General features: G+C 52.0%; 1 protein-coding gene across 10 annotated transcripts in view; it reads right to left on the bottom strand.

The window, feature by feature from the left end:
- Window positions 1–16160, bottom strand: part of RTKN (rhotekin) — a 100262-nt gene continuing 84102 nt past the window's right edge. For 3 of the 10 annotated variants that reach the window (XM_089663474.1, XM_089663473.1, XM_089663476.1), the window contains exons 8-12: window positions 15705–15811; window positions 14376–14501; window positions 14121–14286; window positions 13834–13938; window positions 1–3259 (exon numbers count right to left, since the gene is read on the bottom strand). In XM_089663474.1, coding sequence (XP_089519600.1) covers window positions 2832–3259; window positions 13834–13938; window positions 14121–14286; window positions 14376–14501; window positions 15705–15811 — 932 coding nt within the window. In that variant the 3' untranslated portion in view covers window positions 1–2831. Of the gene's footprint in view, window positions 3260–6364; window positions 6468–13833; window positions 13939–14120; window positions 14287–14375; window positions 14502–15704; window positions 15812–16160 lie in introns of all 10 variants that reach the window. The other 7 variants (XM_089663478.1, XM_089663477.1, XR_016308639.1 and 4 more) reach the window with 6 other exon arrangements.

Here is a 16160-nt window from a genome sequence, read left to right as displayed (position 1 = left end):
TTGGCAATAAAGATTTATTATCACATTATAATACTCTGTTAGTGATGATTATCATAAAGCTTTAACTCTCTCACTGCCGGGAGCCAATGGAACGTGGCCCCTCCCCTGAGGATGCCAGTCTGCACAGGACTGCGGGGGTTGTGTTGTTCTGTACGCTGCATCAGGCCCTGCCAATGGGGTGTACCACCCTACAGGGGGAGGGGCAGACCTCATACCCTATAGTCACCCTGCGGGGGAAGGGGCAGACCTCATACCCTATAGTCACCCTGCGGGGGAAGGGGCAGACCTCATACCCTATAGTCACCCTGCGGGGGAAGGGGCAGACCTCATACCCTATAGTCACCCTATGGGGGGGAGGGGCAGACCTCATACCCTATAGTCACCCTGCGGGGGGAGGGGCAGACCTCATACCCTACAGTCACCCTGCGGGGGGAGGGGCAGACCTCATACCCTATAGTCACCCTGCGGGGGAAGGGGCAGACCTCATACCCTATAGTCACCCTGCGGGGGGAGGGGCAGACCTCATACCCTATAGTCACCCTGCGGGGGGAGGGGCAGACCTCATACCCTATAGTCACCCTGCGGGGGGAGGGGCAGACCTCATACCCTATAGTCACCCTCTGGGGGGGGAGGGGCAGACCTCATACCCTATAGTCACCCTGCGGGGGGAGGGGCAGACCTCATACCCTATAGTCACCCTGCGGGGGGAGGGGCAGACCTCATACCCTATAGTCACCCTACGGGGGGGGAGGGGCAGACCTCATACCCTATAGTCACCCTGCGGGGGGAGGGGCAGACCTCATACCCTATAGTCACCCTGCAGGGGGAGTGGCGGACCCCATACCCTATAGTCACCCTGCGGGGGGAGGGGCAGACCTCATACCCTATAGTCACCCTGCGGGGGGAGGGGCAGACCTCATACCCTATAGTCACCCTGCAGGGGGAGTGGCGGACCCCATACCCTATAGTCACCCTGCAGAGGGAGGGGCAAACCTCATACCCTATAGTCACCCTGCGGGGGGAGGGGCAGACCCCATACCCTATAGTCACCCTGCAGGGGGAGGGGCAGACCTCATACCCTATAGTCACCCTGCGGGGGGAGGGGCAGACCTCATACCCTATAGTCACCCTACAGGGGGAGGGGCAGACCTCATAACCTATAGTCACCCTGCAGGGGGGGAGGGGCAGACCTCATACCTTATAGTCACCCTGCAGGGGGAGTGGCGGACCCCATACCCTATAGTCACCCAGCGGGGGGAGGGGCGGACCCCATACCCTATTGTCACCCTGCAGAGGGAGGGGCAAACCTCATACCCTATAGTCACCCTGCGGGGGGAGGGACAGACCCCATACCCTATAGTCACCCTGCGGGGGGAGGGGCGGACCTCATACCTTATAGTCACCCTACAGGGGGAGGGGCAGACCTCATAACCTATAGTCACCCTGCAGGGGGGGAGGGGCAGACCTCATACCCTATAGCACCCTGCAGGGGGAGGGGCAGTCCCCACAAACTATGGTCACCCTGGAGAGTGAGGGTCAGACCCAACATATTATAGTCACCCTGCAAGGGGAGGGACAGAACCCTCATACTATGGTTGCCTTGCAGGGGGAGGGGCATATTCCCAGTCTCACAGTTCCCACCACTCACCCTGCAGTAGGAGGGGCATATTCCCAGTCTCACAGCTCCCATCAGTCACCCTGCAGTAGGAGGGGCATATCCCCTGTCTCAGAGTTCCCACCACTCACCCTGCAGTAGGAGGGGCATATTCCCAGTCTCAAAGCTCCCATTAGTCACCCTGCAGTAGGAGGGGCATATTCCCTGTCTCCTAGCTCCCAGCAGTCACCCTGAAGTAGGAGGGGCATATTCCCTGTCTCACAGCTCCCACCACTCACCCTGCAGTAGGAGGGGCATATTCCCTGTCTCATAGCTCCCATTAGTCACCCTGCAGTAGGAGGGGCATATTCCCAGTCTCATAGCTCCCATTAGTCACCCTGCAGTAGGAGGGGCATATTCCCTGTCTCCTAGCTCCCAGCAGTCACCCTGCAGTAGGAGGAGCATATCCCATCTCATAGCTCCCACCTGTCACCCTGCAGTAGGAGGGGCATATCCCATCTCATAGCTCCCATCAGTCACCCTGCAGTAGGAGGGGCATGTCCCGTCTCATAGCTCCCACCACTCACCCTGCAGTAGGAGGGGCATATTCCCAGTCTCATAGCTCCCATTAGTCACCCTGCAGTAGGAGGGGCATATTCCCTGTCTCCTAGCTCCCAGCAGTCATCCTGCAGTAGGAGGGGCATATTCCCAGTCTCATAGCTCCCATTAGTCACCCTGCAGTAGGAGGGGCATATTCCCTGTCTCATAGCTCCCAGCAGTCACCCTGCAGTAGGAGGTACTGGAAGGTCATATAAGGTCATGTGCAGTCATGACACCTTTCAGAGGGAGGGGCTTCAAGTCTGGGTGTCATTGGTGCCCAGCAGTGGATGGCACAATAATATTTTAGGGTTTTCATCGCCCTTCAGTGGGATAAGGAGGGACTCGGTATCAATGGAGATACGATCTCCGCTTCCACTCTCCCATGTGAAGGAAGACTCGTCCACATCTGGCCGTTCAGTCTGTAGGTTACCCTGAGGTGGGTGGAGTGCTGGGTGTGTCCGTGTTACCTGGAGGATGAGGTGAATTCGGTATGTGAAGAAGTAGGGTGCCCATGTTTGGATATGGGGCGTCCACAGTACATACCAACCAGAGCCAAGGCCGGTCACATGGGTGACCGTTGGACACTTGGTTCTGGCCTCTCACCCCGTCCAGGACTCTGGTCATGTGAGCAGAGGGGTCACACCTGACTCTGCAGCCAGTTTCGGGGGTCCAGTTTGGTTCTGAGGCTCTTAATGTTCTTGCGGTTTTTACACCCCTTCTCAGAGTCAGGGGTGCTGCGCCCGCTGCTGCTCGAGTTCCTGGCCTCCGGATGAGGACTGTCATCTCCTCCGGAAGACTCTTGGCCGGTAGACTGTTGGTCGGCCATCCTCAGCCCCCGGTTCTTCAGGGACGTCAGCTTAGCATCCAGGGAGAGGGTGCGGGGACGAAGTCTGGAGGTCTGACCTGGAGGACTGTCACAATCGGAGGACGAGGAACAGGAAGGTCGTCCAATCTTGGGGCTGTTGAAAAAAGACGTCCAGGGAGGTGGATCCAGACCCCTCTGTATCTCAAACTCCTTCATCCGCTGGGAGAGGAGGTCGGGAATCGGGCCCAGACCCTCAATAGCTGCAAGATAAGAAGAGGACAATGTGAGGAGCAAAACCTAGAAGTCACATCGAGGACCTTCACTAGGACAGGGCCAGAGGATGAGCCCACCAGGGCTAGAACAGGGCCAGAGGATGAGCCCACCAGGGCTAGGTCAGGGCCCAAGGGTGAGCCCACCAGGGCTAGGACAGGGCCAGAGGATGACCCCACCAGGGCTAGAACAGGGCCAGAGGATGACCCCACCAGGACTAGGACAGGGCCAGAGCATGAGCCAACCAGGGCTAGGACAGGGCCAGAGGATGACCCCACCAGGGCTAGGACAGGGCCAGAGGATGACCCCACCAGGGCTAGGACAGGGCCAGAGGATGACCCCACCAGGACTAGGACAGGGCCAGAGGATGAGCCCACCAGGGCTAGGACAGGGCCAGAGGATGAGCCCACCAGGGCTAGGACAGGGCCAGAGGATGACTCCACCAGGGCTAGAACAGGGCCAGAGGATGAGCCCACCAGGGCTAGAACAGGGCCAGAGGATGACCCAACCAGGGCTAGAACAGGGCCAGAGGATGACCCAACCAGGGCTAGGACAGGGCCAGAGGATGACCCCACCAGGGCTAGGACAGGGCCAGAGGATGACCCCACCAGGGCTAGGACAGGGCCAGAGGATGAACCCATGAGGGCTAGGACAGGGCCAGAGGATGACCCCACCAGGGCTAGGACAGGGCCAGAGGATGAGCCCACGAGGGCTAGGACAGGGCCAGAGGATGACTCCACCAGGGCTAGAACAGGGCCAGAGGATGAGCCCACCAGGGCTAGAACAGGGCCAGAGGATGACCCAACCAGGGCTAGAACAGGGCCAGAGGATGACCCAACCAGGGCTAGGACAGGGCCAGAGGATGACCCCACCAGGGCTAGGACAGGGCCAGAGGATGACCCCACCAGGGCTAGGACAGGGCCAGAGGATGAGCCCACCAGGGCTAGGACAGGGCCAGAGGATGAGCCCACCAGGGCTAGGACAGGGCCAGAGGATGAGCCCACCAGGGCTAGGACAGGGCCAGAGGATGACCCCACCAGGGCTAGGACAGGGCCAGAGGATGACCCCACCAGGGCTAGGACAGGGCCAGAGGATGAGCCGACCAGGGCTAGGACAGGGCCAGAGGATGAGCCGACCAGGGCTAGGACAGGGCCAGAGGATGAGCCCACCAGGGCTAGGACAGGGCCAGAGGATGACCCCCCAGGGCTAGGACAGGGCCAGAGGATGAGCCCACCAGGGCTAGGACAGGGCCAGAGGATGAGCCCACCAGTGACTCCCACCAGAACCCACACAAACCTTGGGCGTCCCGGGAAGTACAAATATATTCTGATCATTGGATTGTCCTTCAGAATGTTCTAGAGGAGTCCCAATTCACCCAGCAGCTACATGGAGTCAGCAGAACTTCGGAAGGTGGTAGACCAGGTAGCAGCATTATTCTGCCAGCAATGATGGTGGCGTTAGAAGGATCCATGGAGCTCCAGGAGGTCCATTTCCTCACTAAGACACAACCAACCAATGCCGAGCCTCGGCTTCTACAGGGTGCAAGATACTCGGCTGTAGAGATGTGCAGGACGAGAAAATGTGGTTCCTTTCCGATTCGTTCATTAGGTCTCTCATTTCATTCCGTCGTATTCATTATGTTACAATAGCTTGTTTCAGAATTCGTTTTGTATACTCAATATTTTCAAATTCATTAAAATTTTGACAATCGTAATTTGAATATCGGAAGACAGCTATATTCATTCTATCCTATTCTAGTCTATCCTATTCTTTTTTCTATTCTGTTTTATTCTATCCTTTTCTATTCTTTTTTTTATTTTATTCCTTTATTTTCTAATCTATTTTTGTCTATTCTTTTTTCAATTTTATTCCATACAATTCCTTTATCTTCTATTCTGTTTTATTCTATTCTTTTTCTATTTTATGCTATTCATTTATTTTCTATTCTATTTTATTCTATCCTTTTATTCCTTTCTATTCTAGTCTATTATTTTCTATTTTATTCTATAAAATTCCTTTATCTTCTATTTTATTCTATTCTATTCATTTATTTTCTATTAAGTTTTATCATATTCCTCTATTTTCTTTTTGACAATTTTATTTTCTATTCTGTTCCATTCCTTTATTTTCTATTCTATTTTATTATATTCCTTTATTTTCTATTGTATTCTTTTATTTTCTATCCTTTTCTATTCTTCTTTCTATTTTATTATATTCACTTATTTTCTATTCTGTTTTATTCAATTCTTTTATTTCCTAATCTATTCATGTTTTATTCTTTTCTATTTCTTTATTTTCTATACTATTTTATTCAATTCTATTCTTTTATTCAATTCTTTTATATTCTGTTCATTTTTTTTCTAGTTTATTCTATTCTATAAAGCAGCCTAAGTAGGAATCATCATCGTATTTCACTTTCATGTCTTACTGTATTTATTTCAATATGTTTCATTTTTTTATTTTCGAATTCAGATAATTCTTTTGCTAGAATTATTTTCGGATTTGTTGAGATTTGTTACTATTGTGATGTGGAAATGCAGAAAGAGGTCTGGACTCTGAAGGACTCTGAAAAGAGACTTCATCTGCCCGTCATGAGTAGGACCTGATCTGGAATGTGTGCTTCAGTTTTGGACTCCGGATATCGGGGAACTGGAGACGGTGCAGAGAAGGGCGCCTGGATGGTCCTCCTTTCATGGCCTCATGTGGACAATCCTGATCCAAAAGACATGGCCAGGGGCAAGACCCCCCCAACCCAGAGCAGCCAATCAGAGAGAAGGTCACATCTCCAGGAGATGACTGCTGACACCTGAAAGCTCACCTAGCAGCCTCATATAGTTGGGAGGACTTCCCCTGACTTCCTGTCCCAGTGACACCCTTTGACAAGGTGTCATCAGAAGAGGAAGTCAGGGGACGCAGACAGGAAGGAGAATCTCATCTTTCTCCGTTTGGCTGGAGCTCCACCTGAATGTAAACCCCCAACATAGAAGGTGCTGGAGCCGACCCCGAGATTCCACCCCTAGGGCCCGAGGCCATGTGATGTGTGGGACTCTCTGTGTATACTACATTCCGGGTGCGGGTGACCTTGTGATACAAACCTGTCGCTGTAATAGGTGCAGAGCAGGGAGCGGATCTCCGCAGAGACTGCATTGTCCTGCAGCAGGAGGCCCTCCGCACTGGGCATGGCCGGAACAGATAAGGCTGAGTGGGGGAGGGGAGCAGAGACATGCAGACAAAGGAAAGAGAAGAGAAATGGTTAGAGTGCATAGAAGAGACAGAGACTGTTAGAGATCATGGAGGAGACCAGAGAGTGTTAGAGATCATGGAGGAGACCACCGCAGAGTGTTAGAGATCATGGAGGAGACTGCAGGGTGTTAGAGATCATGGAGGAGACCAGAGAGTGTTAGAGATCATGGAGGAGACTGCAGGGTGTTAGAGATCATGGAGGAGACCACTGCAGAGTGTTAGAGATCATGGAGGAGACCAGAGAGTGTTAGAGATCATGGAGGAGACCACCGCAGAGTGTTAGAGATCATGGAGGAGACTGCAGGGTGTTAGAGATCATGGAGGAGACCACAGAGTGTTAGAGATCATGGAGGAGACTGCAGGGTGTTAGAGATCATGGAGGAGACTGCAGAGTGTTAGAGATCATGGAGGAGACCACCGCAGAGTGTTAGAGATCATGGAGGAGACCACAGAGTGTTAGAGATCATGGAGGAGACCACAGCAGAGTGTTAGAGATCATGGAGGAGACCACAGCAGAGTGTTAGAGATCATGGAGGAGACCACAGCAGAGTGTTAGAGATCATGGAGGAGACCACAGAGTGTTAGAGATCATGGAGGAGACCACAGTGTGTTAGAGATCATGGAGGAGACCACCGCAGAGTGTTAGAGATCATGGAGGAGACCAAAGAGTGTTAGAGATCATGGAGGAGACCAGAGAGTGTTAGAGATAATGGAGGAGACCACCGCAGAGTGTTAGAGATCATGGAGGAGACCAAAGAGTGTTAGAGACAATGGAGGAGACCACAGTGTGTTAGAGATCATGGAGGAGACCAAAGAGTGTTAGAGATCATGGAGGAGACCGCAGAGTGTTAGAGATCATGGAGGAGACCACAGAGTGTTAGAGATCATGGAGGAGACTGCAGGGTGTTAGAGATCATGGAGGAGACTGCAGAGTGTTAGAGATCATGGAGGAGACCACTGCAGAGTGTTAGAGATCATGGAGGAGACCAGAGAGTGTTAGAGATCATGGAGGAGACCACCGCAGAGTGTTAGAGATCATGGAGGAGACTGCAGGGTGTTAGAGATCATGGAGGAGACCACAGAGTGTTAGAGATCATGGAGGAGACTGCAGGGTGTTAGAGATCATGGAGGAGACTGCAGAGTGTTAGAGATCATGGAGGAGACCACCGCAGAGTGTTAGAGATCATGGAGGAGACCACAGAGTGTTAGAGATCATGGAGGAGACCACAGCAGAGTGTTAGAGATCATGGAGGAGACCACAGCAGAGTGTTAGAGATCATGGAGGAGACCACAGAGTGTTAGAGATCATGGAGGAGACCACAGTGTGTTAGAGATCATGGAGGAGACCACCGCAGAGTGTTAGAGATCATGGAGGAGACCAAAGAGTGTTAGAGATCATGGAGGAGACCAGAGAGTGTTAGAGATAATGGAGGAGACCACCGCAGAGTGTTAGAGATCATGGAGGAGACCAAAGAGTGTTAGAGATCATGGAGGAGACCACAGTGTGTTAGAGATCATGGAGGAGACCAAAGAGTGTTAGAGATCATGGAGGAGACCACCGCAGTGTGTTAGAGATCATGGAGGAGACCGCAGAGTGTTAGAGATCATGGAGGAGACTGCAGGGTGTTAGAGATCATGGAGGAGACCGCAGAGTGTTAGAGATCATGGAGGAGACCACAGAGTGTTAGAGATCATGGAGGAGACCGCAGAGTGTTAGAGATCATGGAGGAGACCACTGCAGAGTGTTAGAGATCATGGAGGAGACCGCAGAGTGTTAGAGATCATGGAGGAGACAGAGACTGTTAGAGATCATGGAGGAGGCCGCAGAGTGTTAGGGATCATGGAGGAGACAGAGACTGTTAGAGATCATGGAGGAGGCCGCAGAGTGTTAGGGATCATGGAGGAGACTGCAGAGTGTTAGAGATCATGGAGGAGACCGCAGAGTGTTAGAGATCATGGAGGAGACCACCGCAGAGTGTTAGAGATCATGGAGGAGACCGCAGAGTGTTAGAGATCATGGAGGAGACCAAAGAGTGTTAGAGATCATGGAGGAGACCGCAGTGTGTTAGAGATCATGGAGGAGACCGCAGAGTGTTAGAGATCATGGAGGAGACTGCAGGGTGTTAGAGATCATGGAGGAGACCACAGAGTGTTAGAGATCATGGAGGAGACCACAGCAGAGTGTTAGAGATCATGGAGGAGACCGCAGAGTGTTAGAGATCATGGAGGAGACCGTAGAGTGTTAGAGATCATGGAGGAGACCGCAGAGTGTTAGAGATCATGGAGGAGACCACCGCAGTGTGTTAGAGATCATGGAGGAGACCAAAGAGTGTTAGAGATCATGGAGGAGACTGCAGACTGTTAGAGATCATGGAGGAGACCGCAGAGTGTTAGAGATCATGGAGGAGACTGCAGGGTGTTAGAGATCATGGAGGAGACCGCAGAGTGTTAGAGATCATGGAGGAGACCACAGCAGAGTGTTAGAGATCATGGAGGAGACCGCAGAGTGTTAGAGATCATGGAGGAGACCACAGCAGAGTGTTAGAGATCATGGAGGAGACCACCGCAGAGTGTTAGAGATCATGGAGGAGACCAAAGAGTGTTAGAGATCATGGAGGAGACCAAAGAGTGTTAGAGATCATGGAGGAGACCACAGAGTGTTAGAGATCATGGAGGAGACCAAAGAGTGTTAGAGATCATGGAGGAGACCACAGTGTGTTAGAGATCATGGAGGAGACCACCGCAGTGTGTTAGAGATCATGGAGGAGACCAAAGAGTGTTAGAGATCATGGAGGAGACCACTGCAGAGTGTTAGAGATCATGGAGGAGACAGAGACTGTTAGAGATCATGGAGGAGACCACAGTGTGTTAGAGATCATGGAGGAGACAGAGACTGTTAGAGATCATGGAGGAGACCACAGAGTGTTAGAGATCATGGAGGAGACCGCAGAGTGTTAGAGATCATGGAGGAGACCACCGCAGTGTGTTAGAGATCATGGAGGAGACCACAGAGTGTTAGAGATCATGGAGGAGACAGAGACTGTTAGAGATCATGGAGGAGACCACAGAGTGTTAGAGATCATGGAGGAGACCGCAGAGTGTTAGAGATCATGGAGGAGACCACCGCAGTGTGTTAGAGAACATGGAGGAGACCAAAGAGTGTTAGAGATCATGGAGGAGACAGAGACTGTTAGAGATCATGGAGGAGACCACAGAGTGTTAGGGATCATGGAGGAGACCGTAGAGTGTTAGAGATCATGGAGGAGACCGCAGAGTGTTAGAGATCATGGAGGAGACCGCAGAGTGTTAGAGATCATGGAGGAGACCGCAGAGTGTTAGAGATCATGGAGGAGACCGTAGAGTGTTAGAGATCATGGAGGAGACTGCAGAGTGTTAGAGATCATGGAGGAGACCGCAGAGTGTTAGAGATCATGGAGGAGACCGCAGAGTGTTAGAGATCATGGAGGAGACAGAGACTGTTAGAGATCATGGAGGAGGCCGCAGAGTGTTAGGGATCATGGAGGAGACAGAGACTGTTAGAGATCATGGAGGAGACCGCAGAGTGTTAGAGATCATGGAGGAGACAGAGACTGTTAGAGATCATGGAGGAGGCCGCAGAGTGTTAGGGATCATGGAGGAGACAGAGACTGTTAGGGATCATGGAGGAGACTGCAGAGTGTTAGAGATCATGGAGGAGACCGCAGAGTGTTAGGGATCATGGAGGAGACCGCAGAGTGATAGAGATCATGGAGGAGACCGCAGAGTGTTAGAGATCATGGAGGAGACCGCAGAGTGATAGAGATCATGGAGGAGACCGCAGAGTGTTAGAGATCATGGAGGAGACCGCAGAGTGTTAGAGATCATGGAGGAGACAGAGACTGTTAGAGATCATGGAGGAGACCGCAGAGTGTTAGAGATCATGGAGGAGACCGCAGAGTGTTAGAGATCATGGAGGAGACAGAGACTGTTAGAGATCATGGAGGAGACAGAGACTGTTAGAGATCATGGAGGAGACAGAGACTGTTAGAGATCATGGAGGAGACAGAGACTGTTAGAGATCATGGAGGAGACAGAGACTGTTAGAGATCATGGAGGAGACCGCAGAGTGTTAGAGATCATGGAGGAGACAGAGACTGTTAGAGATCATGGAGGAGACCGCAGAGTGTTAGAGATCATGGAGGAGACCGCAGAGTGTTAGAGATCATGGAGGAGACAGAGACTGTTAGAGATCATGGAGGAGACAGAGACTGTTAGAGATCATGGAGGAGACAGAGACTGTTAGAGATCATGGAGGAGACAGAGACTGTTAGAGATCATGGAGGAGACAGAGACTGTTAGAGATCATGGAGGAGACAGAGACTGTTAGAGATCATGGAGGAGACCGCAGAGTGTTAGAGATCATGGAGGAGACCGCAGAGTGTTAGAGATCATGGAGGAGACAGAGACTGTTAGAGATCATGGAGGAGACCGCAGAGTGTTAGAGATCATGGAGGAGACAGAGACTGTTAGAGATCATGGAGGAGACCACAGAGTGTTAGAGATCATGGAGGAGACTGCAGAGTGTTAGAGATCATGGAGGAGACTGCAGACCAGGGGCGGACTGAAACTCATGGGGCCCCCGGGCAATAGGGGATCATGGGGCCCCTGTGTCCTTGCCCAAACTCAAAAAGCCTATGAAAAAGGTACCAGGGGCATCTCATGGGGCCCCCTACTGACCCCGGGCCCTCGGGCAGTGCCCGAGTTTCCAAATGGTCAGTCCGCCCCTGCCGCAGACTGTTAGAGATCATGGAGGAGACTTGAGAGGGTTAGAGACTGTTACAGTGAATGGAAGAGACACAGAGTGTTAGGGACTATTAGAGTGCATGGAGGAGACCACAGGGTGTTAGGGGTGCATGGAGGAGACCACAGGGTGTTAGGGGTGCATGGAGGAGACCACAGGGTGTTGGGGGTGTATGGAGGAGACCACAGGGTGTTGGGGGTGCATGGAGGAGACCACAGGGTGTTGGGGGTGTATGGAGGAGACCACAGGGTTTTGGGGTGTATGGAGAAGTCCACAGGGTGTTGGGGTGTATGGAGGAGACCACAGGGTGTTGGGGGTGCATGGAGGAGACCACAGGGTGTTGGGGGTGCATGGAGGAGACCACAGGGTGTTGGGGGTGTATGGAGGAGACCACAGGGGTTGGGGGTGTATGGAGGAGACCACAGGGTTTTGGGGTGTATGGAGAAGACCACAGGGTGTTGGGGTGTATGGAGAAGACCACAGGGTGTTGGGGTGTATGGAGAAGGCCACAGGGTGTTGGGGGTGCATGGAGGAGACCACAGGGTTTTGGGGTGTATGGAAGAGACCACAGGGTGTTGGGGGTGCATGGAGGAGACCACAGGGTGTTGGGGGTGCATGGAGAAGACCACAGGGTGTTGGGGGTGTATGGAGGAGACCACAGGGTGTTGGGGTCTATGGAGGAGACCACAGGGTGTTGGAGTGTATGGAAGAGACCACAGGGTGTTGGGGGTGCATGAAGGAGACCACAGGGTGTTGGGGGTGTATGGAGGAGACCACAGGGTGTTGGGGGTGTATGGAGGAGACCACAGGGTATTGGGGGTGTATGGAGGAGACCACAGGGTGTTGAAGGTGTATGGAGGAGACCACAGGGTGTTGGGGGTGCATGGAGGAGACCACAGGGTGTTGGGGGTGCATGGAGGAGACCACAGGGTGTTGGGGGTGCATGGAGGAGATCACAGGGTGTTGGGGGAACAAGGAAAACGTGATTGGAAGGAAAACCAGGGAAAATATTATACAGAGATGCCATATTGAGGAGAAATGTAGTGAGTGCAGCCTATGACCCGGGATCAGGATGGGGTGCAGCCAGGAGGAGGCGCTGTGGATTCTTACCTAAAAACCACGGAGGGGGCGGAGGACGGGGAGGAGGGGGAGGAGGCAGAGGCAGAGGAGGAGGAGGAAGACGCCTTTTTTATTTCATCCCCTTCACTGATACAACTCCAGTCTACAGATTTCATCAATGAGATTACAGCACCGTATGGTGGCCCATAGCAAGACCACCCATAACAAGACCTCCCATAACAAGACCTCCAATAACAAGACCTCCCATAACAAGACCTCCCATAACAAGACCATGACCTCCCATAGCAAGACCTCCCATAGCAAGACCTCCCATAACAAGACCTCCCATAACAAGACCATGACCTCCCATAGCAAGACCTCCCATAGCAAGACCTCCCATAACAAGACCATGACCTTCCATAACAGGACCTCCCATAACATGACCTTTCATAACAGGACTTCCCATAACATGACCTTTCATAACAGGAACTCCCATAACAGGAACTTCCATAACAAGACCATGACCTCCCACAGAAAGACCTCCCATAGCAAGACCTCCCATAACAAGACCATGACCTCCCATAGCAAGACCTCCCATAACAGAACCTCCCATAACAAGACCATGACCTCCCATAGCAAGAACTCCCATAGCAAGACCTCCCATAACAAGACCATGACCTCCCATAGCAAGACCTCCCATAACAAGACCTCCCATAACAAGACCTCCCATAGCAAGACCATGACCTCCCATAGCAAGACCTCCCATAACAAGACCATGACCTCCCATAGCAAGACCTCCCATAACAAGACCTCCCATAACATGACCTCCCATAAGACCTCCCATAACAGGACCTCCCATAACAAGACCTTCTATTTTAAGACTTCTCAAAGTAAGAGGTCCCATAATAGGACATCTAATAAGACGTTCCATCAGGTCTATGAGAATAGTGGACTACCTAAACCATGGAATGGAATATGTGGGCTCTATAGGAAGGTCTATGAGATTGGCAGACAGACCATCATGTGTGGGCTCTATAGGAAGGTCTATGAGATTGGCAGACAGACCATCATGTGTGGGCTCCATATGAAGGTCTATGAGATTGGCAGACAGACCATCATGTGTGGGCTCCATATGAAGGTCTATGAGATTGGCAGACAGACCATCATGTGTGGGCTTCATAGGAAGGTCTATGAGATTGGCAGACAGACCATCATGTGTGGGCTCCATAGGAAGGTCTATGAGATTGGCAGACAGACCATCATGTGTGGGCTCCATATGAAGGTCTATGAGATTGGCAGACAGACCATCATGTGTGGGCTCCATAGGAAGGTCTATGAGATTGGTAGACCATCAGAGGGGATGCTCAGTTGTCAGGTGTAGCATACGGAAAGTGTTGATGTCTGTGTGGGATGGTGATTCCCATAATGCCTCCATCAATCTCTAGAGGCAATGAATATTACCCAGAAGGCTTTCCTGCTCACCCATTTCATGGTAGAGGGAGCCCTGCTTGGCCAAAGCGAGGGTGGTTCTCTTGGGTGGTGGTGTCTCGATCTTCATGAGGTCATCACAGCACTGCTTCCACTGACCTGGGAGGAGCCACACAGAGAGGTTGGTTCAGTTGTGTATAGCTGATGGTACATGTATGTAATACACAGCATTGTGAGGACCGGTGTAGAGTGTTGTCATGCTGCACTCCATGCAGAACAGGTCCATCTGGGGTATGTCACATACAGCACAGTGTATAGAGAGCAGTGGGCACCCTACGTACTCATGTCATAGAAGTGCTGCCAGAAGGCCTCCATCCATCGCCGTAGCTCTTCCCGGCTCTCCGCCCTGGCGTTGTGCGTCACCTCCTCGCAGCCGTACCGGTTGGTGATGGACAGGCTGTGCACCTGGTTCTGTCCTTCCCGGTCCGAGCACCGGATTCTGGTCTCCTGAGGAAGACAAAGACAACTTCACATCCAGATCTCCCCTCTACACCCCCTCCCCCTCCATGATTGACAGGCCACACGTGACCTCTGACCTTATTGACAAAGACGGTGAGTTCTGGTTCCGGTGCCGAGCCTTTCTCGCAGGGCTGCGTGTAACACAGCAAGCGGCATCCTCGCAGCACGCAGTACATCCGCTGCCAGCCCGTCTGTCCCCGCGCCTGTCCACACCAATACCACACAGTCAGGAGGAATGAACCAATCAGAGCACGAGGACCACTATTCTCTGTCCCTCCCACCAACCCCACCCTGGAATTGTGTCTGCTACCAATCTGTAACTGGAAGTCGGAGAGTATCATCACCCCAGAGGAGAGTACCTTCACCCCAGAGGAGAGTACCTTCACCCCAGAGGAGAGTACCTTCACCCCAGAGGAGAGTATCATCACCCCAGAGGAGAGTATCATTACCCCAGAGGAGAGTATCATCACCCCAGAGGAGAGTACCTTCACCCCAGAGGAGAGTACCATCACCCCAGAGGAGAGTACCTTCACCCCAGAGGAGAGTATCATCACCCCAGAGGAGAGTACCATCACCCCAGAGGAGAGTACCATCACCCCAGAGGAGAGTACCTTCACCCCAGAGGAGAGTACCTTCACCCCAGAGGAGAGTACCTTCACCCCAGAGGAGAGTACCATCACCCCAGAGGAGAGTACCATCACCCCAGAGGAGAGTACCATCACCCCAGAGGAGAGTACCATCACCCCAGAGGAGAGTACCTTCACCCCAGAGGAGAGTACCATCACCCCAGAGGAGAGTACCTTCACCCCAGAGGAGAGTACCTTCACCCCAGAGGAGAGTATCATCACCACAGAGGAGAGTACCATCACCCCAGAGGAGAGTACCATCACCCCAGAGGACAGTATCATCACCCCAGAGGACAGTATCATCACCCCAGAGGACAGTATCATCACCCCAGAGGAGAGTACCATCACCCCAGTGGAGAGTACCTTCACCCTCAGAGTAGAGTACCCTAATCCTCAGAGTAGAGTACCTTCACCCTCAGAGTAGAGTACCTTCATCCTCAGAGTAGAGTACCCTCATCCTCAGAGTAGAGTACCCTCATCCTCAGAGTAGAGTACCCTCATCCTCAGAGTAGAGTACCCTCATCCTCAGAGTAGAGTACCCTCATCCTCAGAGTAGAGTACCCTCATCCTCAGAGTTGAGTACCTTCATCATCAGAGTAGAGTACCCTCATCCTCAGAGTAGAGTACCCTCATCCTCAGAATAGAGTACCCTCACCCTCAGAGTAGAGTACCCTCATCCTCAGAGTAGAGTGCCTTCACCCTCAGAGTAGAGTACCTTCACCCTCAGAGTAGAGTACCTTCACCCTCAGAGTAGAGTACCTTCACTTGTGGATCTCTTACCTGGATCTGCAGGTAGCCGGATATCATGTCTTGATTCATGCAGTCAGGCTGTGCAGTCAGGCGGCAGCACACACTCCCGTACAGCGGCAGCCAACAGGAGCTCTCATCTACAACATGGACACAGAGGAATCTAGAATGTACCGTGTGCATTGTATGTGTAGTACACACTAAAATAGTGAAGCGCTAAAATAAATCCCTATATACACATAATAAATACCATCTAAACCTATAATAATGATAAAATATCATCATCCATGGTACTTTATGACTTATTGGTTAAGGCAGAGTGATAGCAGCTGTTAGGATAGGGACGTATTCATATTAAGCGCAGGAGGATATTCCCATTTTTTAATTGTATGTGTAGTACCATCATCCCCCACAGGGTGGAGCCCTTCACTGTTTTCCAAATACCCATCATTCCCCACGGGGGGGGGGGGGGGGCGCTCTCATCATTCC

This window comes from Staurois parvus, unplaced genomic scaffold (genome assembly GCF_062004578.1).
Source record: "Staurois parvus isolate SC_StPar_1 unplaced genomic scaffold, SC_StPar_1.0 ptg001697l, whole genome shotgun sequence".
Lineage (NCBI taxonomy): Eukaryota > Metazoa > Chordata > Amphibia > Anura > Ranidae > Staurois > Staurois parvus.
The sequence above is the reverse complement of the archived record's forward strand: the minus strand, read 5'-3'. Positions and strand labels throughout refer to the sequence as shown.